We start from the raw sequence: 21,807 nt of genomic DNA, 5'->3' as shown, positions 1-21,807 counted from the left end.
AACCACACAATGACCTGATAATTTTTTTTTTGCGCTTTGAAAGCTATGGCCCACCCCGTAGCGTTTCCCCAAAATATAATGCCGTGCCTCAATGTCGATGTTACATAGGCATGATACGCAGTTAGAACTGTTGAAACATTTACTATTTTCCTGAGATTATACATTGCATATGAATATTTATTTAGTTTCTTACATACGATTTCAATTTGATTATTCCATGCTAACTTATTATCTAGATTTAAGCCTAAAAAATGTATCATGTCAATTGTTTGTCCCTTATATTCTATATTTAAATTAAACGATTCATTCCACCTCTATCTGAAAGACATGACTTTGATTTTACTAACGTTAACGTTAAGATTATTATTTGTCAGCCATTCAATTATTGTATTTAATGTCCTGTTGATATTGATTTCACAATCTATTCAACTTTTACCAGTAAATAACACTTTACAGTCGTCAGCTAATAGAACTAAAGGTTGATCAGTAACCTTTGGTAGATCATTGATGTAAATAAGGAATAACAAAGGACCCAGGACGCTGCCCTGTGGTACACCATAACGTATTACTCTAAAATCTGAAGAGTAAATTTTTTCAGTTTTTGATTTAATACATAATTTTGATATCTGGGCCATCTGTTTACGGTTGCTAAGTAATATTTGATTAAATTATATGTATTACCTCGCACACCGTAAGCATATAGTTTGCTGAGTAGAATGTTATGATCAACAAAGTCGAAAGCCTTTGTCATGTACATATACAGAGCTGAAACTGGAACTCTTTTATCCATCTGAGTTAGAGCGACTTGCATTAGATCGAAAATAGCTTTATTTATTGACTTATTCTTTCGAAATCCGTTTTGCTCTTTGACTAACAAATCATGCTTTTCAAAATATCTTAGTGTTGGAAATAACAATATAATCTCACTTCGTAATGATTACAAATCAAATAATTCAAAACACGATTCGGATTTGGTTCTGATTCGGGTGATTTTAAGTCGATTGCATTTTTAGGGTTTCAGCAGTCGGAAAAAATTAAAATCTTTTAAGATTACTTTCCTGATAGACACTGTAAAGAAGATATCTTTTTTGGAATAAGTGAATATTAAAATGTGGTTAAACTTAAACTTACTTTCTTCTTAGAAAACTTCAACTCCTTAAGCCTAACAACATTGCCCCTGTACTGAGCGGTAGTCGCAAATATCTGAGGGCAGCATCTGCTCTCGCACGATATACCACTCGCTAAACTTAACTGAAAAAAAAATACATACAAAGTTTACTTTCATAAATTCCTCCAATATATTAATTTTGCAATAAAATATTCGTATTCGTATCCAAAGATTTAGAAGTTTAAATACGCCCTTTTCATACTTATTGACCGCGCCGAAATGTGTCAACTCCGAAATGAGTGAGTGAGCTCACTCATATGGAATCATGACAGAGAAAGTTGTGTTGGCAATTACCGTAAGACAGACAGAGATAACACTACTTTCTCAGTACCGCACCGTAGTTATAAGTTCGGTTTTAAAGCGATGAGTTGATTCTTCAGCTTGAGAGCTAGAACAGTTTTAATATACTATACTAAGGGGCTGTTGCACCATCCATTGATTAGCGTTAACCGACGGTTAAATGTGATGCCGTCTCCGTCCATTCGAACAAAACAAATAGAGACGGCATCACACCTAACCGCCAGTTAACACTAATCAATGGATGGTGAAACAGCCCCTTAAGGTCTAAAAACGACATCAAATTTAATCAGTAGAAACAGACTTCAAATAGCATCCCTGAATACACCAATGTCGCAACCAATAAGCAATAACAATTTACCTTACTAGGCGACCAGACTAGCCCGCTGCTTAAATATCCAGCGATCTCCTGCGAGTCTATCTTCCAGAGTAGACCCTCGATCTCCTGTTCAATCTTCCACTTGCGGTAAATGCTAATAGTAACGACTAGAGTGCAGAAGAGAGTGACTGCCAGCGTGCCGGCCACGACCAGCGCGGTGATTTGAGAGTCGTCTTTGGGACATTTCTCGTTGAGGAACCCGCACGAGGGCTCGTCTTCGGGCTTCACGCTATCCGGCCAGTCGATCGGTAGACGGGGATTCAATTTATATTCCTGTAAATAAATGTATTTATCGAAAATTAAAATAATGGTATTAACCATCTACAAATAACACAGTACAGATGACAATGGGCTTTTGGATACTTATTCAAAAGATAAGATAATTATAAAAATAAGATAGCCCTTTTTTGTTGACAATTATTACTGGAGATTATAGATCACTAGTCCTTACAAGTCTTGGACCTTAAATCTATCTAAATCCCTAACTCAACTACCTTGCACTGGCTACCATACTGCCTTAGTGCCCTCTTAAAGCAAAAGGCGCAGTATCTCAAGAGTAAAAAAAAACACGCGTTATTTTTAGCTTAAAACATTATGCATCAGATGGTATAAGGCTGCGTTTCCACCAGAGATGTGCGTGGATGTGTTGCTAGGAATGTATTTTTCATGAACCTATAGAAACGCTTCATTTACCTATCCTCGCACAGCACCGCTGTGATGGAAACAGCTGAGCGAAGCGAGGCGAGGTAAATGAAGCGTTCCTATTGGTTCACGAAAAACACATTCTTCGCAACACGTCCTCGCACATTGATTGAAACGCAGCCTAATTAATCCAAATGACTTTTTTTTCTTGAAATACGGCCTTTTGCCTTGTTTAAATACATAAAAAAACCCGTGTGCTCACTGGAAACTCGCGGCTGCTCTGCTGGAAATGTCCGACGGGAATCATACTATACGTGCAATTGACGTCGTCATCGCTGAGGTTGCTCGCAAACCGCGCCTTGAATGCGAGCACCGAGAAGTTTCCTTCAGAGTCCGCTCGCTCGTCCAACCGAATCGACATACCCGATACACCTGCGAGTAGGAAAAAAACTGAGTAAGGGCCACTTGTATAGTCCAGGGTGTAAAAACCTGGGTTAAGGTTACAGTTCCATATATTTGAGGCTACTTAACCCTGGGCTAATAGTTAACTCTGATTTGAAAGTAGGTCTGCGTTTAAATAGTCCGGTCCGCGCAAGACCGCCTAAATATTTCCAGCGGATGTACACCCCATTCCAAGACAATTTCCTTTCAATGAAGTACTAACGCAGATGTAGTGTGACTTAGCAACTTCACACACATAACTAAACCGTGTGTTGCCGAGAATCTTAGGCATAGCAAAGAAACTGCCAACAAATATGTTTACTGCTAACATGAACACCCTATGAGTCATTAATCAACTTTTTTCTTGCGTTTCTTAATCTCTCGGCATTTTTTTTAAAGGTTAAGATCGGTGGTAACTTTTTAAAATGAAATACAGCCAAAGCTAACCCAAGGGACTCAGATCAATTCGTTCAGGTTAGTGGAGGCAGGACAGTGACGATGGCTTCGAGCGGTCAAAACGGTCGCATATTCAACCCTCTGTTTCACGCAGTCGAGTAAAAAGCAATGAAATAAGATAAATATGTAAGAAATACATACAAAATACCACTTACTTTTATAGGGAGTAGATTCGATCATTTTAGCAACAATGCGCGATCCGTTCGTAGATATGCTCATCAATTTTTGGTACGTCAAATTCTTTTCCTCCTTAATGAGTTTGTCCAGCGCCCTAGCGTACAGTTGGACCGAATCGTACAAGTACGCAGCGTATATGGATACGAACTGAAAAAGAATGTTGTTTATCATGCAACAAGTGCATTGCATAAAACATGGCATTTTACCAGAGACGTTTATACCTAGTGTCATCCACGAAGACGCGTGATTGTCAAAATTAGACATTAATCACATTGTAATAAGAATCACGGCACGCGTCATCGTGAATGACTCTGCCTATATTGTATCCACCCGAGTCGCACACAAGAGTTGATAGTTAAGTCGAGGGTAAAATGGGTAGAATCTGCTTTTTCACTACCATGGCGAAGCAATTAAGTAGCATGAGTGGAGTGCAAGTAAATATTAATTTACTAGGTACTTACATATCATTTTTCATGCGTTGCTATTTACAATAGCTCATTCGAATTGTCTACGTTTATACTCAAACAAATAATTTGGAGAATTAAAGGCGCTAAATAATTATTTGAACAGGATCACTCAGAATCAGCGTACCAAAGAACAACATGAAACGCAATATAATTTGAATTTGTTACCTTGGCAAATTTGTTTCCAAAGACAGCGGGCAGCGGGAACTCGAAAGGCTTCATAGTGTTGTACTTGCGCACGCGACTCGTAAAGTCTTCATAGCTTCCGTCGGGCTCTGACGACACCACCACGAATAGGGACTGAGCTCGCTTCTTGAACTCCGGTGTTTGTGGACAGACCAGCTGCGAACCCCTCTCTTCTGTCTCTGTTCGCAAATATCTAAATTAAGTGCAGAGTTCGGAATTTCGATTCGACTATGCGGAATTCCGAATCAGAGAAAAGTTCGAACGGAAAACTACTGTCCGTATGTGGTAGGTCTATAGATTTGTATGGATTTACTGCGTTCGAAATCCCGAATCGGAATTTCGAATCGAAACTCCAAAACGAAATTCCGAATGTATGTGGCGGCCAATAAAATGTAATCATGGATCTGAGGCTTTAATGTCTAACACACTTGTTCACGATCACAATCGTTTTTCACCACTTCTATCTGTCACATGGTATAAGACGAGGGTTGAAAGAGATGGTGAATGTGATCGCGAACGTCAGCGCGTTACACAATACAGCCTCAGAAATGTATGTATTGAAGTTTCTTCATGAAATAAAAAAAATCAGTTAAAATTGTTAAGAATAACCACTCTTCTGAAAATCGCTACAGTCGTCTACCAAACATCAAGCATGTAGAGCTAGCTGGTTAAGATGTTGGCTGGACGTTTTTTACAGCGCTAGGTCCCTGTTTCTTCATTTAAGTATAATTTAGGTTAAAATTAAGCACTCACTGATCAAGTACTTCAAAGCTTCTTTTGGGGAATAAGTTAGCATGTCGACAAATATCACCATGTATTCGCCCTTCACAAACAGCTGTAAGGACTCCATGGCTGTCATCATCTCTATTAAACCCGATGTTGATCCCAAGAACACGTAAACTGAAAGGTAAATCATAAGCTAATAAGCATAATATTATCACATTGTTCTGTCACAATAATACCAACTCTATTCCACGTCTTCAGCAAGTGTTACACAGTAAAGATATTTTTAGATATTGATAAGTGAGAAACAATTTATGAGTCATTGTCAGCAACATTACAAAGCAACACTCATACTCATCATAATTTCTCAATACAATACGATTTATATTTAAATTCTATTTCTCATACTTAATGCTCTGATAGTTACATATAACCAAACAGGTTCTTTCAAATACGAAGTTGTCCATAACATATATAAGTTTCGCTGAATATTTAATAGTAGATTGATAAACGAGGGTTGAAAGTGACCCATTTCACCAGAGATATTTCTAGCGGTCGAACGAAGTAAGAGCGCAAATTGTTCGAGGGAAAATGGGTAATTTCACCCGAGTTAGGCATTCTCCTTTTCATCTGCACTATGAGGAAAGTAAAACACTACACGCACATTTTGTAAAAGAGGTATTTTAAGAATAATCAGTTAATTAATATTTCAAACGGATGTTCGGCGTTCAACCTCCAGTGTTGTATATATGCTCCCTAGTCACGACGTGCATCTAGATGGCCATGCCGAAACGTGACAAAAAGTGTCATGCTATCATGGCATTATGGCGGGCAGCAGAATAGAGGAATAATTTAAAATATTGATTTTCTGTAATTGGGATGCACCAAAAAGAATAACCTATAGTTTTTATTTTATTTTTGGAAAGAATAGGATATTTTAAGATACCATTTTCATTAATTTTGAATTTGGATGAGTATTTAATTTTTTATAATATTTTTACGAAATACGCTGGAGACTTGACCAAATGTAAAATGTTTCTACTGTAAACCTATAGATCGTATAAGACGAGAGAAGAAACAGATAGTGAATGCGATCGCAAATGTCCCCACGTTAGATCCGCACTGGCGCGGTAGTACTCACTTCTAGTCCTGTTCTTGGTCTCCTGTATGAATTGGTACCAGAAGCCGGGCGCACAACAGGTCATCTTTTCTTCGCAGCACTTAAAGCCGTCGATGACGGGCCGCTGATGGTTCACCGTCATGTTATTCTTCTTTGCGTGGTTCTCTAACGTCAGTGCCACCGTCACCCACGACTCCTCGTACAAGATACTGAACTTGTTCCATCTGTAGTATCGAAGCAGCGATATCACTGATTTTGTCGCCTGGAAAATTTGTTGTAGTTTAGGGCAGGCGGAAAACCATAAGAATTTGCAGAAAACGACGCTCACTCAAAGCTAAACACTTCCATCAGCCATTAGAAAGTCAACTTCGGCAATTTAAAAAGGAATACTAATTGGGATGCACCAAAAAAAATAACCTATAGTTTTTATTTTATTTTTGGAAAGAATAGGATATTTTAAGATACCATTTTTATATATTATGAACTAGGATGAGTATTGATTTTTTTTTATTTTTTTACGAAATTCGCTGGATGACGTCACAGTGAGACAGCCACGTTCCATCGCCTAGAAAAATTCAGGTCGTACATAACATAATCTGTGGCATTACAATGTGAAAATAATACAAGCACGGCTTAGGGTCCTAAATGAACCATGACAAATAGTTTTATTTATTTATCTTATTTTAGCTTCGATTATTCCTATGTTTGTTTAATGGTGTGATAGTAAATAGATATTTTTTATTAAAATCTGATATTTAAATTCGTTTATATTTACTTTTATATATAATTTAATTTGTAAAAATACATTGGAAATACTCGTATACATTTCGGACTTTACGATAAATGAAAACTGTTTAAAGCCGGGTGCGCATCATGTGATTAAAGTTCTATCTTTGTTACTCTTTGCTATTGTAAGCAGGACAGCAACATTTCAAACTGTCAATTTGTACACTGCAGCCACTGCAGGGGTCAAATGAAGGTCATTACTTAAATTTTGTTTATTTTATTCAGTTTATCATATTTTTGGAATCTGATTTCTGAAAACGCTTCACAAAGCCTATTTCTCCAAACGGTTTTCGATTTGTTATACGTTGTCAAAAATTGGAACATCCCAATTTTTCTTACCTACTATACTATTTTACCTGAGTATCAGGAGGCTCTAATCTGGCGAAGTTAGACATAGTTGAAGTTTGGTAATCTGAGCATTTCTGAAAATAACAACACCAATTATAGCATACGATTAAAACACCGTTCGAAAAACCAAGATTAAAAAAAAAAACAATATAAGTTTCAGCATGAACACATGAAGGGCGATCTTCCGCTAGGCTAGCCCTAAAGCGGAGGCTCGTCGACATGTGGCTGTCCTAACTTACGGTGCTCAAACATGGTCACACTGAGTTACAGCAGACCAAATTGAGACAAGGTTTGCCAGAGAGCAATGGAGCGCAGTATGTTAGGAGTGAAACGGGTTGACCGGATCCGAAACACTGTATTGCGCTCCAAAACACGCATTGCTGATGTGGGTGCAAAGACTGCCAGGCTGAAAAGGGACTGGGCAGGCCACGTATATATATAAATAGGTGGGCTAAAATAGCCACAGACGGGATACCACAAAACAGACTTCGGCGGCGTGGCAGGCCCAGGCGTCGATGGCGGGATGACCTGGACACCTTTCTTTGCATCTAGTCAGAGATCGCCTAAGACTAAGACCGGGCCGAGTGGAGGACATGGGGGGAGGCCTTTACCTAGCAGTGGGACATCTCTACAGGCTTATAAATAAACAAATAAGTTTCAGCACTAGCTGCCGGCAACTAGATTTTAGAATACTTATATGGAATAAACCAGAAACCTTCATGTAACCAATTTTAGTATGCTAAGAAAATATGATCATGTTTTGACAATCAGCCCTTTAGGGGATAAATGCATCCTCAATTGCGTCATATACGACAGTGTATATATCCATATCTTTACCGATTCGGTTCGTTGCAACTTGCAACGAATTAGGACGCGAGTAGGCCAAAGTGGAGGCTATAATAGTCTTGAATGGACGCGTGAGTTTTCAAATTTGATTCTGGAAACACTTCTCGATAGGCGGAGGGAAATCGTAAAGCGTCTTCTGGTCTATTCTATATTCTAAGCTATTGTGCGTGAACGCAGCATGAAAGCGCACGGAGGCAACGCTATATTAAGCGTTAGTTGATCGCTCAAATCGCCACTATTTTGTAACTGCATTAAGTTTGTACCATTATACAGTAGCTTTAGCATGCCCTTAGAATCTAAGGCTTAGATACTTACATAAGAGATCATGGGTAAGTTAACTGACTGGGCGATGACGGCCTCCGTATTGCAACGGCCCTCTGGTCCAAAGAACGCGACGACGCCAGAGCAGCTCATGTGAGTGAGCAGTCTGGTGGCAGTCACAGTGTCGCACTTCGTGTCGTTCCATTCCAGTAGGATCTCCACATCGGGTAATATCACCGTTTGGTTGTTGATCTGATGACAAAACCATCCTATATCATTGTTCAACGTAAGTGTATCACTTTTGTGACTTTTGCATATAAAGCTTGGATGTTTTGAAGTTCTATCTAAAGTTTTGGTTAAAAGAGTAGTCAAAAATAGGCAATTAGCTTTTTAAAAAACACATTTCGATGTTGTTACTGCCTTTAGTAGTTTGAACAGCAATAAGTCTGAATTCGTATTTCCCCTCACGCTTCTAAACTTGGCCAAATAAACAAGTGCGCATTATTTTGATATACCTCTATTACATATTGCATGGATCTGAATTAATGATTTTAATTAAGTACCTATTTTAAATGTCAAACACAAATAAATTCTAACTATCCAGCCATCGACTGCACAAAGGGTTAATAGAGAATCCACTGTTTTACGATTTTACAACAGTCATGGTCAAAGTCGTAGACACTAATAAATCAACTATCACAACCGTATGCACTGAAACCAACCTAAAAAAACAAACTCATATTAAATATATGTGACGTTCTCAGGCAAAAGGGACCACTTTGGTGGTATTGAGTTATTGATACCAGCGTATAGTGTAAAATATACTCTTTTCAATACAAAAATAATTAGTTCTCTAAATTGTAAACTTATTTTTTTATGAATTTTGAACATGGAAATACGTAGTTTTCAGATATTCGATTTCAAAGTTTGTGGGTGTAAAAAACCGAGTTCTAGTTTGAAGTTATGGAGATAATGGGTTTAGGTGATTCTACATATTGGAAAGTATAAGATGATGAAAGAGGCAAATGCAAAACTAATGATTTGAATAAAAAAAATATATCACACATTAGGGTGTAAAGAACTTAAATTATGCAAAAAAAAAAATTAAACCCAAAACGGTTTGATATATTTGGCAGTTATAGTTTGCTCATAGATTTTATTGTTTTCAGGGTATATAGTAAGTGAAGCCGTGGTGGCCTAGTGGTTTGACCTATCGCCTCTCAAGCAGAGGATCGTGGGTTCAAACCCCGGCTCGCACCTCTGAGTTTTTCGAAATTCATGTGCGGAGTTACATTTGAAATTTACCACGAGCTTTGCGGTGAAGGAAAACATCGTGAGGAAACCTGACCACGCGGACAAAGCCGCGGGCAAAAGTTAGTAATATAACAAATTCTACTTTATCGTTATTCAAAACTGACTGACTTTTTATTTTTTCTTAATAATTTGTTCCGTCACTCCTGCTAGCGACAAAGTGGTACCCTGACAACTAAACTTTGAACGAAATATTGTCCAACTTATCACCGAAATTTATGACTTGCATGCTTTACCTACAATGCACAATAGATTTTTAATCGACTTCAAAAAAGGAGGTTATCAATTTGGTGGTATTTTCTTTATGTTTGTTACCTCAGAACCAGAACTCCGTCATTTATGAACCGATCTGAAAATTTTTTTTTGTGTTCGTCTAGGAATGTCTTCAATTAGGTCCCGAAAGCACGATAAGCACGAAATCGGGATCTGATTATTGGATCTTAAGGAAATCGAGGGAGCTCTTCAAATGCTGTACGGACACCTATAGTCAATTCAATATATTTTGTAGTAAGTAACTCGTGCATTTGCTCTTGAACATCATCATTTGGTGAAGTGGAACTGATGATGAAGACAGTTGACCATCGGAGTTACTACTCAATTACAAGTATTTCACGGGTTGAATTTTAATTACTTTGACACAGTTGCTAAGCAACTTATGCTCTTCGTAATGCATATGGTGAAACGGGTGGTGTAGCACCAGGACTCCTCAAAAATGAACTCAGCATCGGAAAAAGCAATCTTTCGCAAAAGGTGACGAGCAGTTGATATAAACTATTATATCTTAGATTATAAACACTAAAAAGCGTGAAAAAAAAATTATAACAAAAAATTTAACCAACTACAAAAAACCATGAAAATCATTTTCTACCAGTCTGAAGTCGGTCGGTGCCTCAGCACGAGCCAGCAGGAGTGATTGAAGTCCAATATAAAGTGCGTAGGTGAGGTAGATGACTATAGGTCCACACCTGCTGGCTCGTGCTGAGGCACCGACCGACTTCACTGGTAGAAAATTATTTTCATGGTTTTTAGTAGTCGGTTAAATTTTTTGTTATAATTTTTTTTTAGGTGCCTAGAAGCTATTCTTTAACTAAACAAAATTTCACTATTTTTGAACTGATCTGGAAAAACTGCTCTAGAACGGAATCTAGGGGCGGCAAAGTGGTCCCTTTTGCCTGAGCACGCCACATATCACCGCATCATCTATTTTCGTCAATAGCAATAACTGAAAAAGGTTTATGTTTATTTATGTTTATGTTAAGCCATGAATATTTGTAGCTCCGAATGTACGCATATCAGAAATGTTTGCGCCCGTTATTTTTATTTGCTGAAACTATATTTAGTTACGGAAGTGTAGATATGAATTCGTGTTAATCAAATAGCAGTTCATCTTTGTACAGTTTTATATTTTATGCAATTTGCGGGCGGCCGTATCTGTTAAATGAGAATGTCGATTTATGTAAACTGCAGTAAGTAAGCGAACGAACCTCTTCGAGGGCCATAGAAAGCGCCCCAGAGATGGCGAGGCCTTGTCGGTCCCGAAGCTCGCCCTTGATCGATGGCAGGTAGCCGATGGTGATATTGTACTTCTTGTGCAGCGCCAGCGAAGGCCCGGCCAGGAGGCTCAGCGCCGCGAGTACCAGCACCCGGGCGCCGCGCCACATGCCGACGCCTTCACCGCACTATCCGCAACTAAAAAAAATAAAGCACTTCCTCAAAAAACATGTCCACTCGCGCAGAAACGCATTAGCGCCAATCTGATAGTTCGATAACAACTCGCATTACTCAGGTTAGATGCATGGTAAAGCGAGACGTACAGCGCGATGCACGATGGCGACAATAAGTATCTATTTTTGTAACTGAATAAAGGGAAGTCTTCCTGCGGTGCGCTTTCCGCCCTCAAATGTAGGAATTGCTTCCATGCTGTCAAGTAAGTAATTGGCTCGCAGCCGGAGACCGATTAGACCAATTGACGTGCCGCTGTTTTGACAACACGCCACTGTCTGTACCGGCAAAATGCGCTGCTAGCGGAGATGAGCGGGTATTGATACTTAATAAGAAAAAAATAATTTCAAATACTAAAATACTAGGGGTGGTGAGTTCAATGCTCACGCTATGTCGATTCAATACCTACGTCACGCGTATTTGTAACTCGTAGATAAGAGGACATAAAGCAATTGAAACGTTTGATGTTTCCGGAAGAATGATGCGAGCTGTCGAGAAAAAAATTCTGTAGCTCGCTTATAAGCAGTGATAGCGTGCTAGTGCTGCAACAGAGCGAGAACAGTGCCCAGAAATGCTCGAGCATTCGCAGATGAGTGCGGCTTTAGCGGCGCACGATCTCTCCTTGAGATAGCGCCAACGTCAGCGATAACGCTGTCAGTTTATTTTTAGAATTAAATAAAAAGGTAATGTGCTTATAATTACTTGTCGCACATCCCAAACACTACTAACTGATAAAACCTAGAACAATAAAAACTTTTGCTAAGTAGGGATTTGTATTGTAAAGACCAAACCACAAACGCTGAGTCTTGTGTCAATGAAGAACTTCATAGCTTAACTTAAGAGTAATAGATCACTTTATTTTATTTCAAGTACGACGATTACAAACTATATTATCCTTGTCCTTAAAGTTTTGCGCGTGTAACAGGTATTTTAGAAAAAAGTAGGCGTAATCACTATGAAATTCGCTGTTCCATGATTGCAGGCCCAATTATAAGTAGATACATATATTAAGTATGAACTTTAACTTATGTAAAACTCATTAACGGATGATTAACTAAACAAAAAGGTTCATAAGACTGTTTGATACCAAGGCGGAATGTTAGTAGGTACACTCCGTGAGCTCTTAAAAAAACCTTCGGATTTTAGAAGCATGCTTCGGGTATTGACGATGACACGCGATCGTGATATATGCGGTTCTAGTTCTGTTATAAACTTGCAAAACTTTTCAAAGCTACCGTAAAAAGTTATGTAAAGAATAACCATTAGTACAAAATTAACCTTACTGTAATAATATTACGCTTCTTTATCTTTTTCTATTTTTAATACAATATGACTTTTGTCATGATACAAATAAAACAAAATCAGCATTTTCGAATTCTTCCATCGTTAATTTAAATTGAGAACACCCCGCCTTAACACACTACTTTTATTTGGAAGTATATAGAGCTGTTGTTATACTGTATCTACTTCTCTTGGGTATGTCAAATGAATTTTTTTGGTCTGCTTGTACTTTTCTAAATCCCCGTTGCTTTTATAACTCGGTCTTGAACTTTTTTAAAAAACTTTTAGCTTCTTTACAAAATATTCATATACATTATAAACAATTTCCCGTGATTGGCTATTTACAGAAATACTCGTACCCTGTTTAAGTTGACTCGCCATGGGAATCAATTTCCGAGAAATAACAAACGAAATAAATATGTGGTGGTTTTAACTGCTCTATATAAATCATCGAAAACACAACGAGTGCACTCTTCGCGTGATGGATTGCTTTGCTACTAATTCAAAAAGACAATTGTCATTTTCTACTAACGAATCCTTCCGATTTCCCCCGAAACCCGAAGGTTTTTCTAAGAGCTCACGGATTGTATTTAGTTAGCGTGAGCTGATTTGATGTTTAGGAAATACTCTACCTTGTTTGGTTTGGAGACATAAGCGACTGTTTTTTTTTTGACATTATTGATAAATTAATCTCGGGAAATGTTGCAAAGGTTATCTTGGTTACATACGCATATAACACGATATTTCATAAAAGACCACTGCAGGCTACCAAGAGGTAAAAGTAAGCTTAACATTGGGTACTTTTATCATTTGGTGTCTGTATCTACGATTAAAATGTCAATTCCCGCATCGCATCCTGCGCTTCATAATATGAGATGAAATGTAATTTTAGTTCATTAATGGCTTTAATGCATTTTTTAATTTAACTTGTTTATTTGTTTATGCTTTTTCGCTACAGTGATACAATATTTCGATTGCTGCGGCCAGAAACAACTTAAGACAAGTCTAACGGATAATAATTAAACTGAACTGTTCTCAGAAGAGATTATTTATCCATCTTAGGCCTCTAGGTTGGCAACGCATCTGCAATACCCCTGGTGTTGCAGATGTTTATGGGCGGTGGTGATATCTTACCATCAGGAGAAACTTGCTCGTTTGCCATCCAGTCGAATAAAAAAAAAATATAAATATTTTTATTAGGTAAGTAAGTTAATCAGTGAATTTCTCAGACTGTGGCAGCAAGTAGGTAACAAGATATCATTCAGCTTGAAATTTGGTATCATGTTGTGAACTATAATTAAACTGATTCTCAGAATAGATTCTTAATGTCAAATATTTATTAAGTTATCAGATAATGGTTCAGACTGCGGCAGCAAGTAATCAAATATCATTCAACTTAAAAATTTAAATTCCTTCTACAAAGTCCGTATGACTATTCTAAGTAGTACCTACGTTGCGTCAATCGCGTCGTGTCGTGTCGAAGTTAATATTTGTAACCTCGACTTCAGTTACATATTTACCGAGCTATTTATAGAACCGAATAACCGACGAAAGATATCATCGTACGAGCTGAATCAGCAGTTTACTTAAAAAAAAAAAACATTTCAAGTGGTTAAAATTACTTATAATGTACTGACTACGCAAGCACACTTACCTACCTATTTACAAGTAGGTGGTTACTTGTAGTAACGATTTAGCTGATATATATCAGCAATCAATCATGTATAAAATTAGAGGATCGTAAAAAAAATGCACATTATATTATGCTGCAGACTGGCCACATAATTTGCACAAGTAATCTTTTTTTTATTTCATTTGTTTTTCTTACGTCCACTTGCAGGCTTTTTAATCTAGGTTTAAGTGGTCTTAAGTCCTGTCAGATCCATACAAGAACTGTCAGTTTAAGCCTTAAATCAAGATTTAAAAAAGTCTACAAGTCGTCCTTAGTATCTAAATCTTTGGGCATATTGAAAGTTTATGACAAACAGACAATGTTTCTCTACCTATAGATGTTTGTTGTTTGTTACTCTTTCTCACAAAAATTCTTCAACTGCGTATTTCGATGAAATTTGACACAAGCATAATTTAAACCTTTTCCAAGCGCCGCAAATTTAGATACGCTACTACCACAAAACACAGATACTATCTGTGCTTTGTGCTACTACGAAATAAATCATAGTTTTATATTGTTTACCTATGGGGGATTAATTTAAAAACGAGTAATATTTTTAACAACTTCAATTGCTTTTGTCCATATTGTAAACTTAGCAAGGTCGAATATTTGTGTACATTTAATATGGTCGCTATATGCACTATGCCTGGAAAAGGGGTAAATAACCTAAATTTACATAGAATACTAGGTATTTATAGTATTTATATTAAGGATGGAGAAATCATATTTTTAAGTAAGTATTTATCACAATTCGATAGCAGTCCTTGAAATATTTGTTGAATCTCAATCTCGTGTTTTGTTTGAATAATTGTTCATTTATATCGTTCGCTTTTATAATAGGTACCAGTTCGCTCGCGTTAAATTTGGGGTAACATAGATTTCGTTTCTACGATCCTTGTTTTCGTGTTTTGATTGATTTTTCAGGGAATAACATTTGCAAATTTTCGAATTCAGAGATCAACCCAAACACTGATAGTTTGTACAAAATTAAAACCCCTATGACATCTTCAGGGGTGTAATTTTAGAAAACCTACGTGTTCTTTTGCCTGGAACTTCGTACGCGACATAGGATCATTTCCGTGGGGTCGGAATAAGTGTATCCCATCAAAAACATTTTGTCCATCAAAAACATAGAAACAAATTTTGAGATGCAATGTTATACCAAGTCGGATATTTTTGTCAGTACCGGAAGGTGTCCATAGAACTCGATTTTCACCAACTTGCTTATTTTAAAGCCGTGGAATAATAAATTATATACTTCTCAAATAAATAGTAAGCCAAATATTTTTAAATACACATACTGACTTGGCCACCGCACTCAATGCTTTACTCATACTTACTCGTATGTGTATCGTTTAAACCGCATGGCATTAGCCTGTTACTTGTATTGTGGCATTAGGGCTAGCGCTATGTTTCATTAGGGTTAATTTATATAGCTTACGTTGACGATTATCCTTGTCATTATGTAGCCATGCGATGACCAAGTCATTTATGTGTATGTATTAATCCACCATTATCCATCATCCCTCCTTCGTCCATCGTCCATCCTCTATCGTCCATCGTCCATCATATATCGTATATCGTCCATCGTCCATCCTCCATCCTCGTCATCATCCATCCATCTAAGAACTAACATAGTATTTAAGCTAATTTTTGTCACTAACTAATAACTAACAACATATGGAACCCGTTTTTCGAATTAAATGTTTATTTTTTTATTAAATATAGTTTCTTTCTTTCTTTCTTTCTTAAGTATTAGCTTTTTTTAGCTATATATTTTAGTCTCACTCTATCAAGTCATGTGTATCATCAAAACTGAAGGTAAATGTAGAATTTCGTATCTGTGCTATCAACCTTTAAGAGCAGACGACCCTGGCTGCAACATGGCGTGGTGTCTATCATATAAACGCATTGTCATTTAAATCGAACGATCATGCAAAGTTTCTTGTGTGTGCCATTAATTTTTGAGGAGTTACCTCCTACGGAGATGATCTTGGCCGTACTACCAAGATGCCACTGCCAGATTAGTATTGTCACCAGATTAATATTAAGTATGGAAAATTTTCAGTTCCTAGTTTTATTAGTTTAGCTTGCTTTTGCATTTTCTGATTCAGTTATAATACAGAAAATACTCTTTATTCGTTTTATCTCGTGGCAATTTTGGGAAATCTTCACTTTTGAACTGTTAATTACCTACCTGCATGCAAAATTTTAAGTCTCTAATATTTATAATTACGGAGTTAGGGCCGTTTTTAAGCGAAAATAAAATCCCATTTATTCCCTATCCCGTTAGAATTTCGGAAAATTCTTTCTTAGTGCGTGTCTACCTACACATATTAAGGAATGCATATTCCAAATAAAAAAAAATTAGGCCCATCGGTTTGGTCTGTGCGTTGATCTATAAGTCAGTCAGTTTCTTTTTTGAATTTATTAGCAGTTTGGCACACAGACTTTCAAGAACTTTCATGTCCACAATATTAAATTTCAAATTCGATACCATATTTGTAATTAACGTCACAAAAAACATATTAACGACACACCCATATTGATAGTTAAGACATTTCAACTCCATCGCACCCCAACAGGAGAGATGGTTTTTCACGTCCACCACATTGGATTTTAAAATCGACGCGACCTGATCAACCATAGAAACAATACCCATGTTTATTTTCAGACTTTTTCACCAAATTCCCTCCTTTTAGGGGTTAATTCTCAAAAAACCTGAAATATGTGTTTCCTCATTTATTGTTAGGAGTAGGTACTCCACTCCTGTGAAGTTTCGAATATAATAGTCTAACTAATCTTGTTTCCCCGTACTAACTTTGGACTCCCAATTAACACCCTTAGGGGGTTAATTAAAATAAATCCTTTCTTAGTGCACCCCTAGACCTTATAAGGAACCTACGTGCCTAATTTGGAATGTCTAATACCAGTGGTTTGGGCTGTGCATTGATATGTCAGTCAGTTGGTAAGTTTCTTCTTTTTTACACACACCCTCAATGGGTAGCCTAGCCTCGCTCCAGATTATCATTTCATGTAACAAATACGAGATGTTAATTCTACCCTTTTTGGATGAAGCAATCTGTGTTCGTGATGTTGAAAGTATACGTATGTAAATTATTGATCTCGTCGAGTCGATGTTTGGCCTGCCACACCCGACCGCACCCACTCCTCAAGATAATAAAAATCGACCACTCTACACCACAAAGCTGAAGTACACACACAATTCAACGAAATTCTGCTGCCCGGCCATCCACGCAAGACTGCCTCTTACAACTTGAAATATGAATTTTATTGTGAAGGATACGTTAAAAAAAGTATGATAAAATAAAACCAATAACAATACAATGCTACGGAATTACAGGAGATACTAAACAAAGTTACAATATATTGCTGCTATAATTTAGCAAGGGAAGAAATAAAAATAACGCAAATTTTAAGCATAGAAAAGTACCTTTATTCTTTTGAAACCCTTTTCCAGCAAGCGAGTCCTTTTTTACCCGACTGCCCGAAGGAGGGTTATGTTTTACAATATTTTATTCAGTTTCACCTGTCCCGTTGACTGTCTGTCTTAATTAGCCCTGTTTGTTGGGTCAAATCTTGCAAGTTCATGTTCACCCACTGCCAGTGGTCGCATTGACTTGCAATTTTTTATACATCTGTTAAGTTTGATGACGATGCAATTACAGTCAGCAAAAGGTAGTCGGCGAAAAGCCGTATAAGTATTTCATTTTTTAACATGGAAAGAGTATCTGCTTAGGCTTGTAAAACACACTTTTCTAAAATGTTCTAAAAAATATATATCTTGGGACAAATTACACCAATTTGACCTAGCCCCAAACTAAGCAAAGCTTGTACTATGATGGGTGCTAGACAACGAATAGACATACCTACTTATATAAATAAATATAATATTGTAAATGCGAGTTTGTAAGTCTGATTGTTTGTACTTCATCACGTCTAAACCGCTGAACCGATGTAGATGAAATTCGGTATACAGATAATTTGAGTCTCGGGGAAGGACATAGGATAGTTTTTATCCTGGAAAATTGCGCGGACGGAGTCGCGGGTAACGGCTAGTACTTAAAAATGTATATACAAACATCCAAGACTGTTTGTTTTTTATGGCGTTAAATAAATGTATGTGTGTGTGTGTGTGTGTGTGTGTGTGTGTGTGTGTGTGTGTGTGTGTGTGTGTGTGTATTTTCTTTTTTTCTTTCTTTCAGATAAACAAATCATCCCTATTTTACGGGTAGAAGAGGTGCCATAAAAAATAATAGTTTTATCACTTTGGTGTGGTTGGCATGTTGGCTCATTTTAATGCGCTCTGACACCGCATGAAAACACAAATTAACACAATGTATCTCACAAGTAATACATATCAAATTAGATTGATTAGTGCGATTGCCAAGTCAATCTATTTATTTAAAACGTAAAAGATTATTAATATTGTTTATGGTCACTATAAGATGTTGTTAGGTTAGCTAATAATTACGTTATAAATAACTTAAGACAGAAGGACCCTTAAGTAGGGACTGAATAAATTAACCGACTTGGTATTTACATGGATCTCACAACTTTTTACGGTAGAAGAACTTAGTTGCGAGACTTTTTTTTATGTTAAGTATTTAAGGTGTGTTTTTTATTGGCATTTATTATATCCCGACCAAGCTAAGTTTGCGCCTCGCTGGAATGCGAAATCACTTTGTCACCTTCCCGCGATCGCCCTGTCACATCAGCGGTTAGCATCTTGGTCGCCCACGCCGATACGCATCTTACGAATTTTAGTCTCCTATATATGTTGAATTTTAATTTTAAATTTTTGAACTGTTCTTATTAAGACGCGAGGTGCAAACTTAGCGTGGTCGGGTAGTAGAGTATTATTTTCGGTTAAAAGTCCCCAAATGTCGAAATTACGAGAAGAACAAATGGACTCATGAAACAATTATTTTGGTCGCACTGATTGAACGCACGACATCAATCAGGTTTGTGCCCTCTCCCTATTGAACCCAAGACTCCTACACACTATGACACTATGCCGGAGATACGACTCGCTTGTTTTTGTCACCCGGGTATGCTGCCGGCGTCATCAGGCCGCCGGCATTTGCCGTACAAAACCGCGGAGCATTAGTTACAGCAATAACCGGCATTGTGTGTAGAAGCCTACACAAGGTCACAGTGAAAGAAAAGCGGGAAAAATATTTACTTACCTACCCTTGACACTCGAAGTTTATATATCTTCTATACCTACCTATAAAACAGTACCGTGACTGACTGACTGACAGACAACGCACAGACTAAACTACTGGTGCTAGAGACTTGAAATTTGGCATACATGTACCTACCTCGAGTGTGGTAGAGGTGCACTAAGGAAGGATTTTTTCGGAAATTCCCACGAGATAGGGAAATATCTTAACTTTTTTCGTTTCTTTGTTTGTAGTCGAATCTCTGAAACTATTGATCCGATTTAAAAAAATCTTTCACCGTTAGTAAGCTATACTATCCTTGATTGACATAAGTTACTTTTATCCGGGATAATGCAAAATTCCCTCGGGATAGAAATAAATAAATTCAATTTCGGAGCTGATTTAAAAAAATCTTACATATTATGTGATATGACTATCCACAAATTACAAAGGCTACTTTTAAGAAAAAGTAGCCGTAGACGGCAAATTACAAAATTCCCATGGGACAGAAAAAACTGAATACAACTTCGGGGCTGATTTTAAAAATTCTTTCACCAATAGAAACCTACACAATTCCTCATTAGTATAGACTACTCTTCTTAGGGAAAATGCAAAATTCCCGCGGGATAGAAATAAGTAAATTGAACTTCGGGTCTGATTTTAAAAATTCTTTCACCAAAAGTAAGCAACAGTATTCTTGGTTGACTTAGGATACTTTTTTCTGGGAAAATGAAAAATTCCCGCGGGATAGAAATAAGTAAATTCAACTTTGGCACTGCTTTTAAAGATTATTTCATATGATTATAATATAACTATCCTCGATTGACATAGGCCACTTTTTTTCGGAAAATCGAAAATTCCCATGGGATAGAAAAAACTGAATTCAACTTCAAAGTTGATTTTAAAAAACTTTCACTATTAGTAATCTGCAGTATCTCTGATTGACATAGGCTACTTTTCTACGGAAGAATGCAAAATTCCCGCAGGATCGAAATGAGTAAATTCATCATTGGGGTTGATTTTTAAAAAGATATTTTACCAATTGGGAGCTACATTATCCCTGATTGGCTTACGCTACTTTACTCCGAGAAAACGTAAAATTCCCGCGGGATAGAAAAAAGTGAATTCAACTTCAGGGTTGATTTTAAACATTCTTTTACCATCAACTAGCTACACTATCCCCGATTGATGTAGACTACTTTTTCCCAGGGAAAATGCAACATTCCCGCGGGATGGCAGTAAGTAAATTCAACTTCGGAGCTGATTTCAAAAATAATTTCAACAATAGAAAGTTGGACTATCTTTAATTTACATATTCCCGGGGAAAATGCGAAATTCCCGTGGGATAAAATAAGTGAATTAAACTTCGTGGCTGATTTTAGAAATTCTTTCACCAATAGAAAACTACACTATCTTTAATTGACATAGGCTACTTTTTCTCCGGAAAAATGCAAAACTCCCACGGGATGGAATTAAGCGAATTCAACTTCAGAGTTAATTTTAAACATTCTTTTACCAACAACTAGCTACACTATCCCCGATTGACGGAGGCTACTTTATTTCAGGGAAAATGCAAAATTCCCGCGGGATGGCAGTAAGTGAATTCAACATCGGGACAGATTTAAAAAAATATTTCACCTATGGAAAGCTGGACTATCCCTGATTCACATATCCTATTTTTCTCAAGGAAAATTTAATTGGGTTTTAGAAAAAAAAAACTGTTACATCACCTTCCATTAAAAAAAAACAATATTTGTATTACTTATGTTGTCTACGCGCACGAAGTCGCGGGTAAAAGCTAGTATGCATACATATATTTACATATGTGTTTGTGTGTGTGTGTGTGTATGTTTATATACAGAGTGCTTGTTAACTACGTGCAAAGCTTTAATGTCTATCGAATTTTTTATTTTTTTACATTGAAAATTTAGAAATTTTAGGAAAATATCCAGAATTTGAGTCACGAGTCAATATTGCCCCAATCAGCGTTAATATGTAAACAAATCTTTTATTTCGGATAGTTTAATGTGTATTGGACCAAATGAAATAATTTTCGAGTGCCTTTCTTGCCACAAAAACAAAATGGAGGCATTCGAAATTACTAAATATGTCTTAGGTTTGAACAGTCATTTTTCTGTGCCATAATTTTTTAAACATGCCTGCTTATTGTTCATACTTTTAAGGTATCACTCATTCACATTTCTTGCTAAATCAGAGATAAAAAGTAAAAACGAAACTCAGGGAGCACTCGCTAAGAATGCACTAGTCTTGAAATTTCACGTTAAAGGTACTTAACTAGTAAATTACATGGAAAAAAGGTAAAAAAATAAATAATTAATCT

At 37.0% G+C, this 21,807-nt stretch overlaps 1 protein-coding gene across 7 annotated transcripts in view; it reads right to left on the bottom strand.

Moving 5' to 3' along the window:
- The window catches only part of LOC141428210 (receptor-type guanylate cyclase Gyc76C-like), a 40,688-nt gene that overhangs the window by 9,728 nt on the left and 9,153 nt on the right, over positions 1 to 21,807 (bottom strand). For 6 of the 7 annotated variants that reach the window (XM_074088044.1, XM_074088046.1, XM_074088043.1 and 3 more), the window contains exons 3-12: positions 11,090 to 11,294; positions 8,349 to 8,546; positions 7,196 to 7,261; positions 6,075 to 6,315; positions 4,964 to 5,110; positions 4,193 to 4,389; positions 3,539 to 3,707; positions 2,749 to 2,918; positions 1,827 to 2,117; positions 1,132 to 1,251 (exon numbers count right to left, since the gene is read on the bottom strand). In XM_074088044.1, the coding sequence (XP_073944145.1) occupies positions 1,132 to 1,251; positions 1,827 to 2,117; positions 2,749 to 2,918; positions 3,539 to 3,707; positions 4,193 to 4,389; positions 4,964 to 5,110; positions 6,075 to 6,315; positions 7,196 to 7,261; positions 8,349 to 8,546; positions 11,090 to 11,266 (1,776 nt within the window). In that variant the 5' untranslated portion in view covers positions 11,267 to 11,294. Of the gene's footprint in view, positions 1 to 1,131; positions 1,252 to 1,826; positions 2,118 to 2,748; positions 2,919 to 3,538; positions 3,708 to 4,192; positions 4,390 to 4,963; positions 5,111 to 6,074; positions 6,316 to 7,195; positions 7,262 to 8,348; positions 8,547 to 11,089; positions 11,295 to 11,387; positions 11,407 to 21,807 lie in introns of those variants that run through there. The other variant, XM_074088049.1, reaches the window with a different exon arrangement.

Source organism: Choristoneura fumiferana, chromosome 5 (assembly GCF_025370935.1).
Source record: "Choristoneura fumiferana chromosome 5, NRCan_CFum_1, whole genome shotgun sequence".
In the NCBI taxonomy this organism is placed as follows: domain Eukaryota; kingdom Metazoa; phylum Arthropoda; class Insecta; order Lepidoptera; family Tortricidae; genus Choristoneura; species Choristoneura fumiferana.
This window is presented reverse-complemented; position numbering and strand designations above follow the sequence as displayed.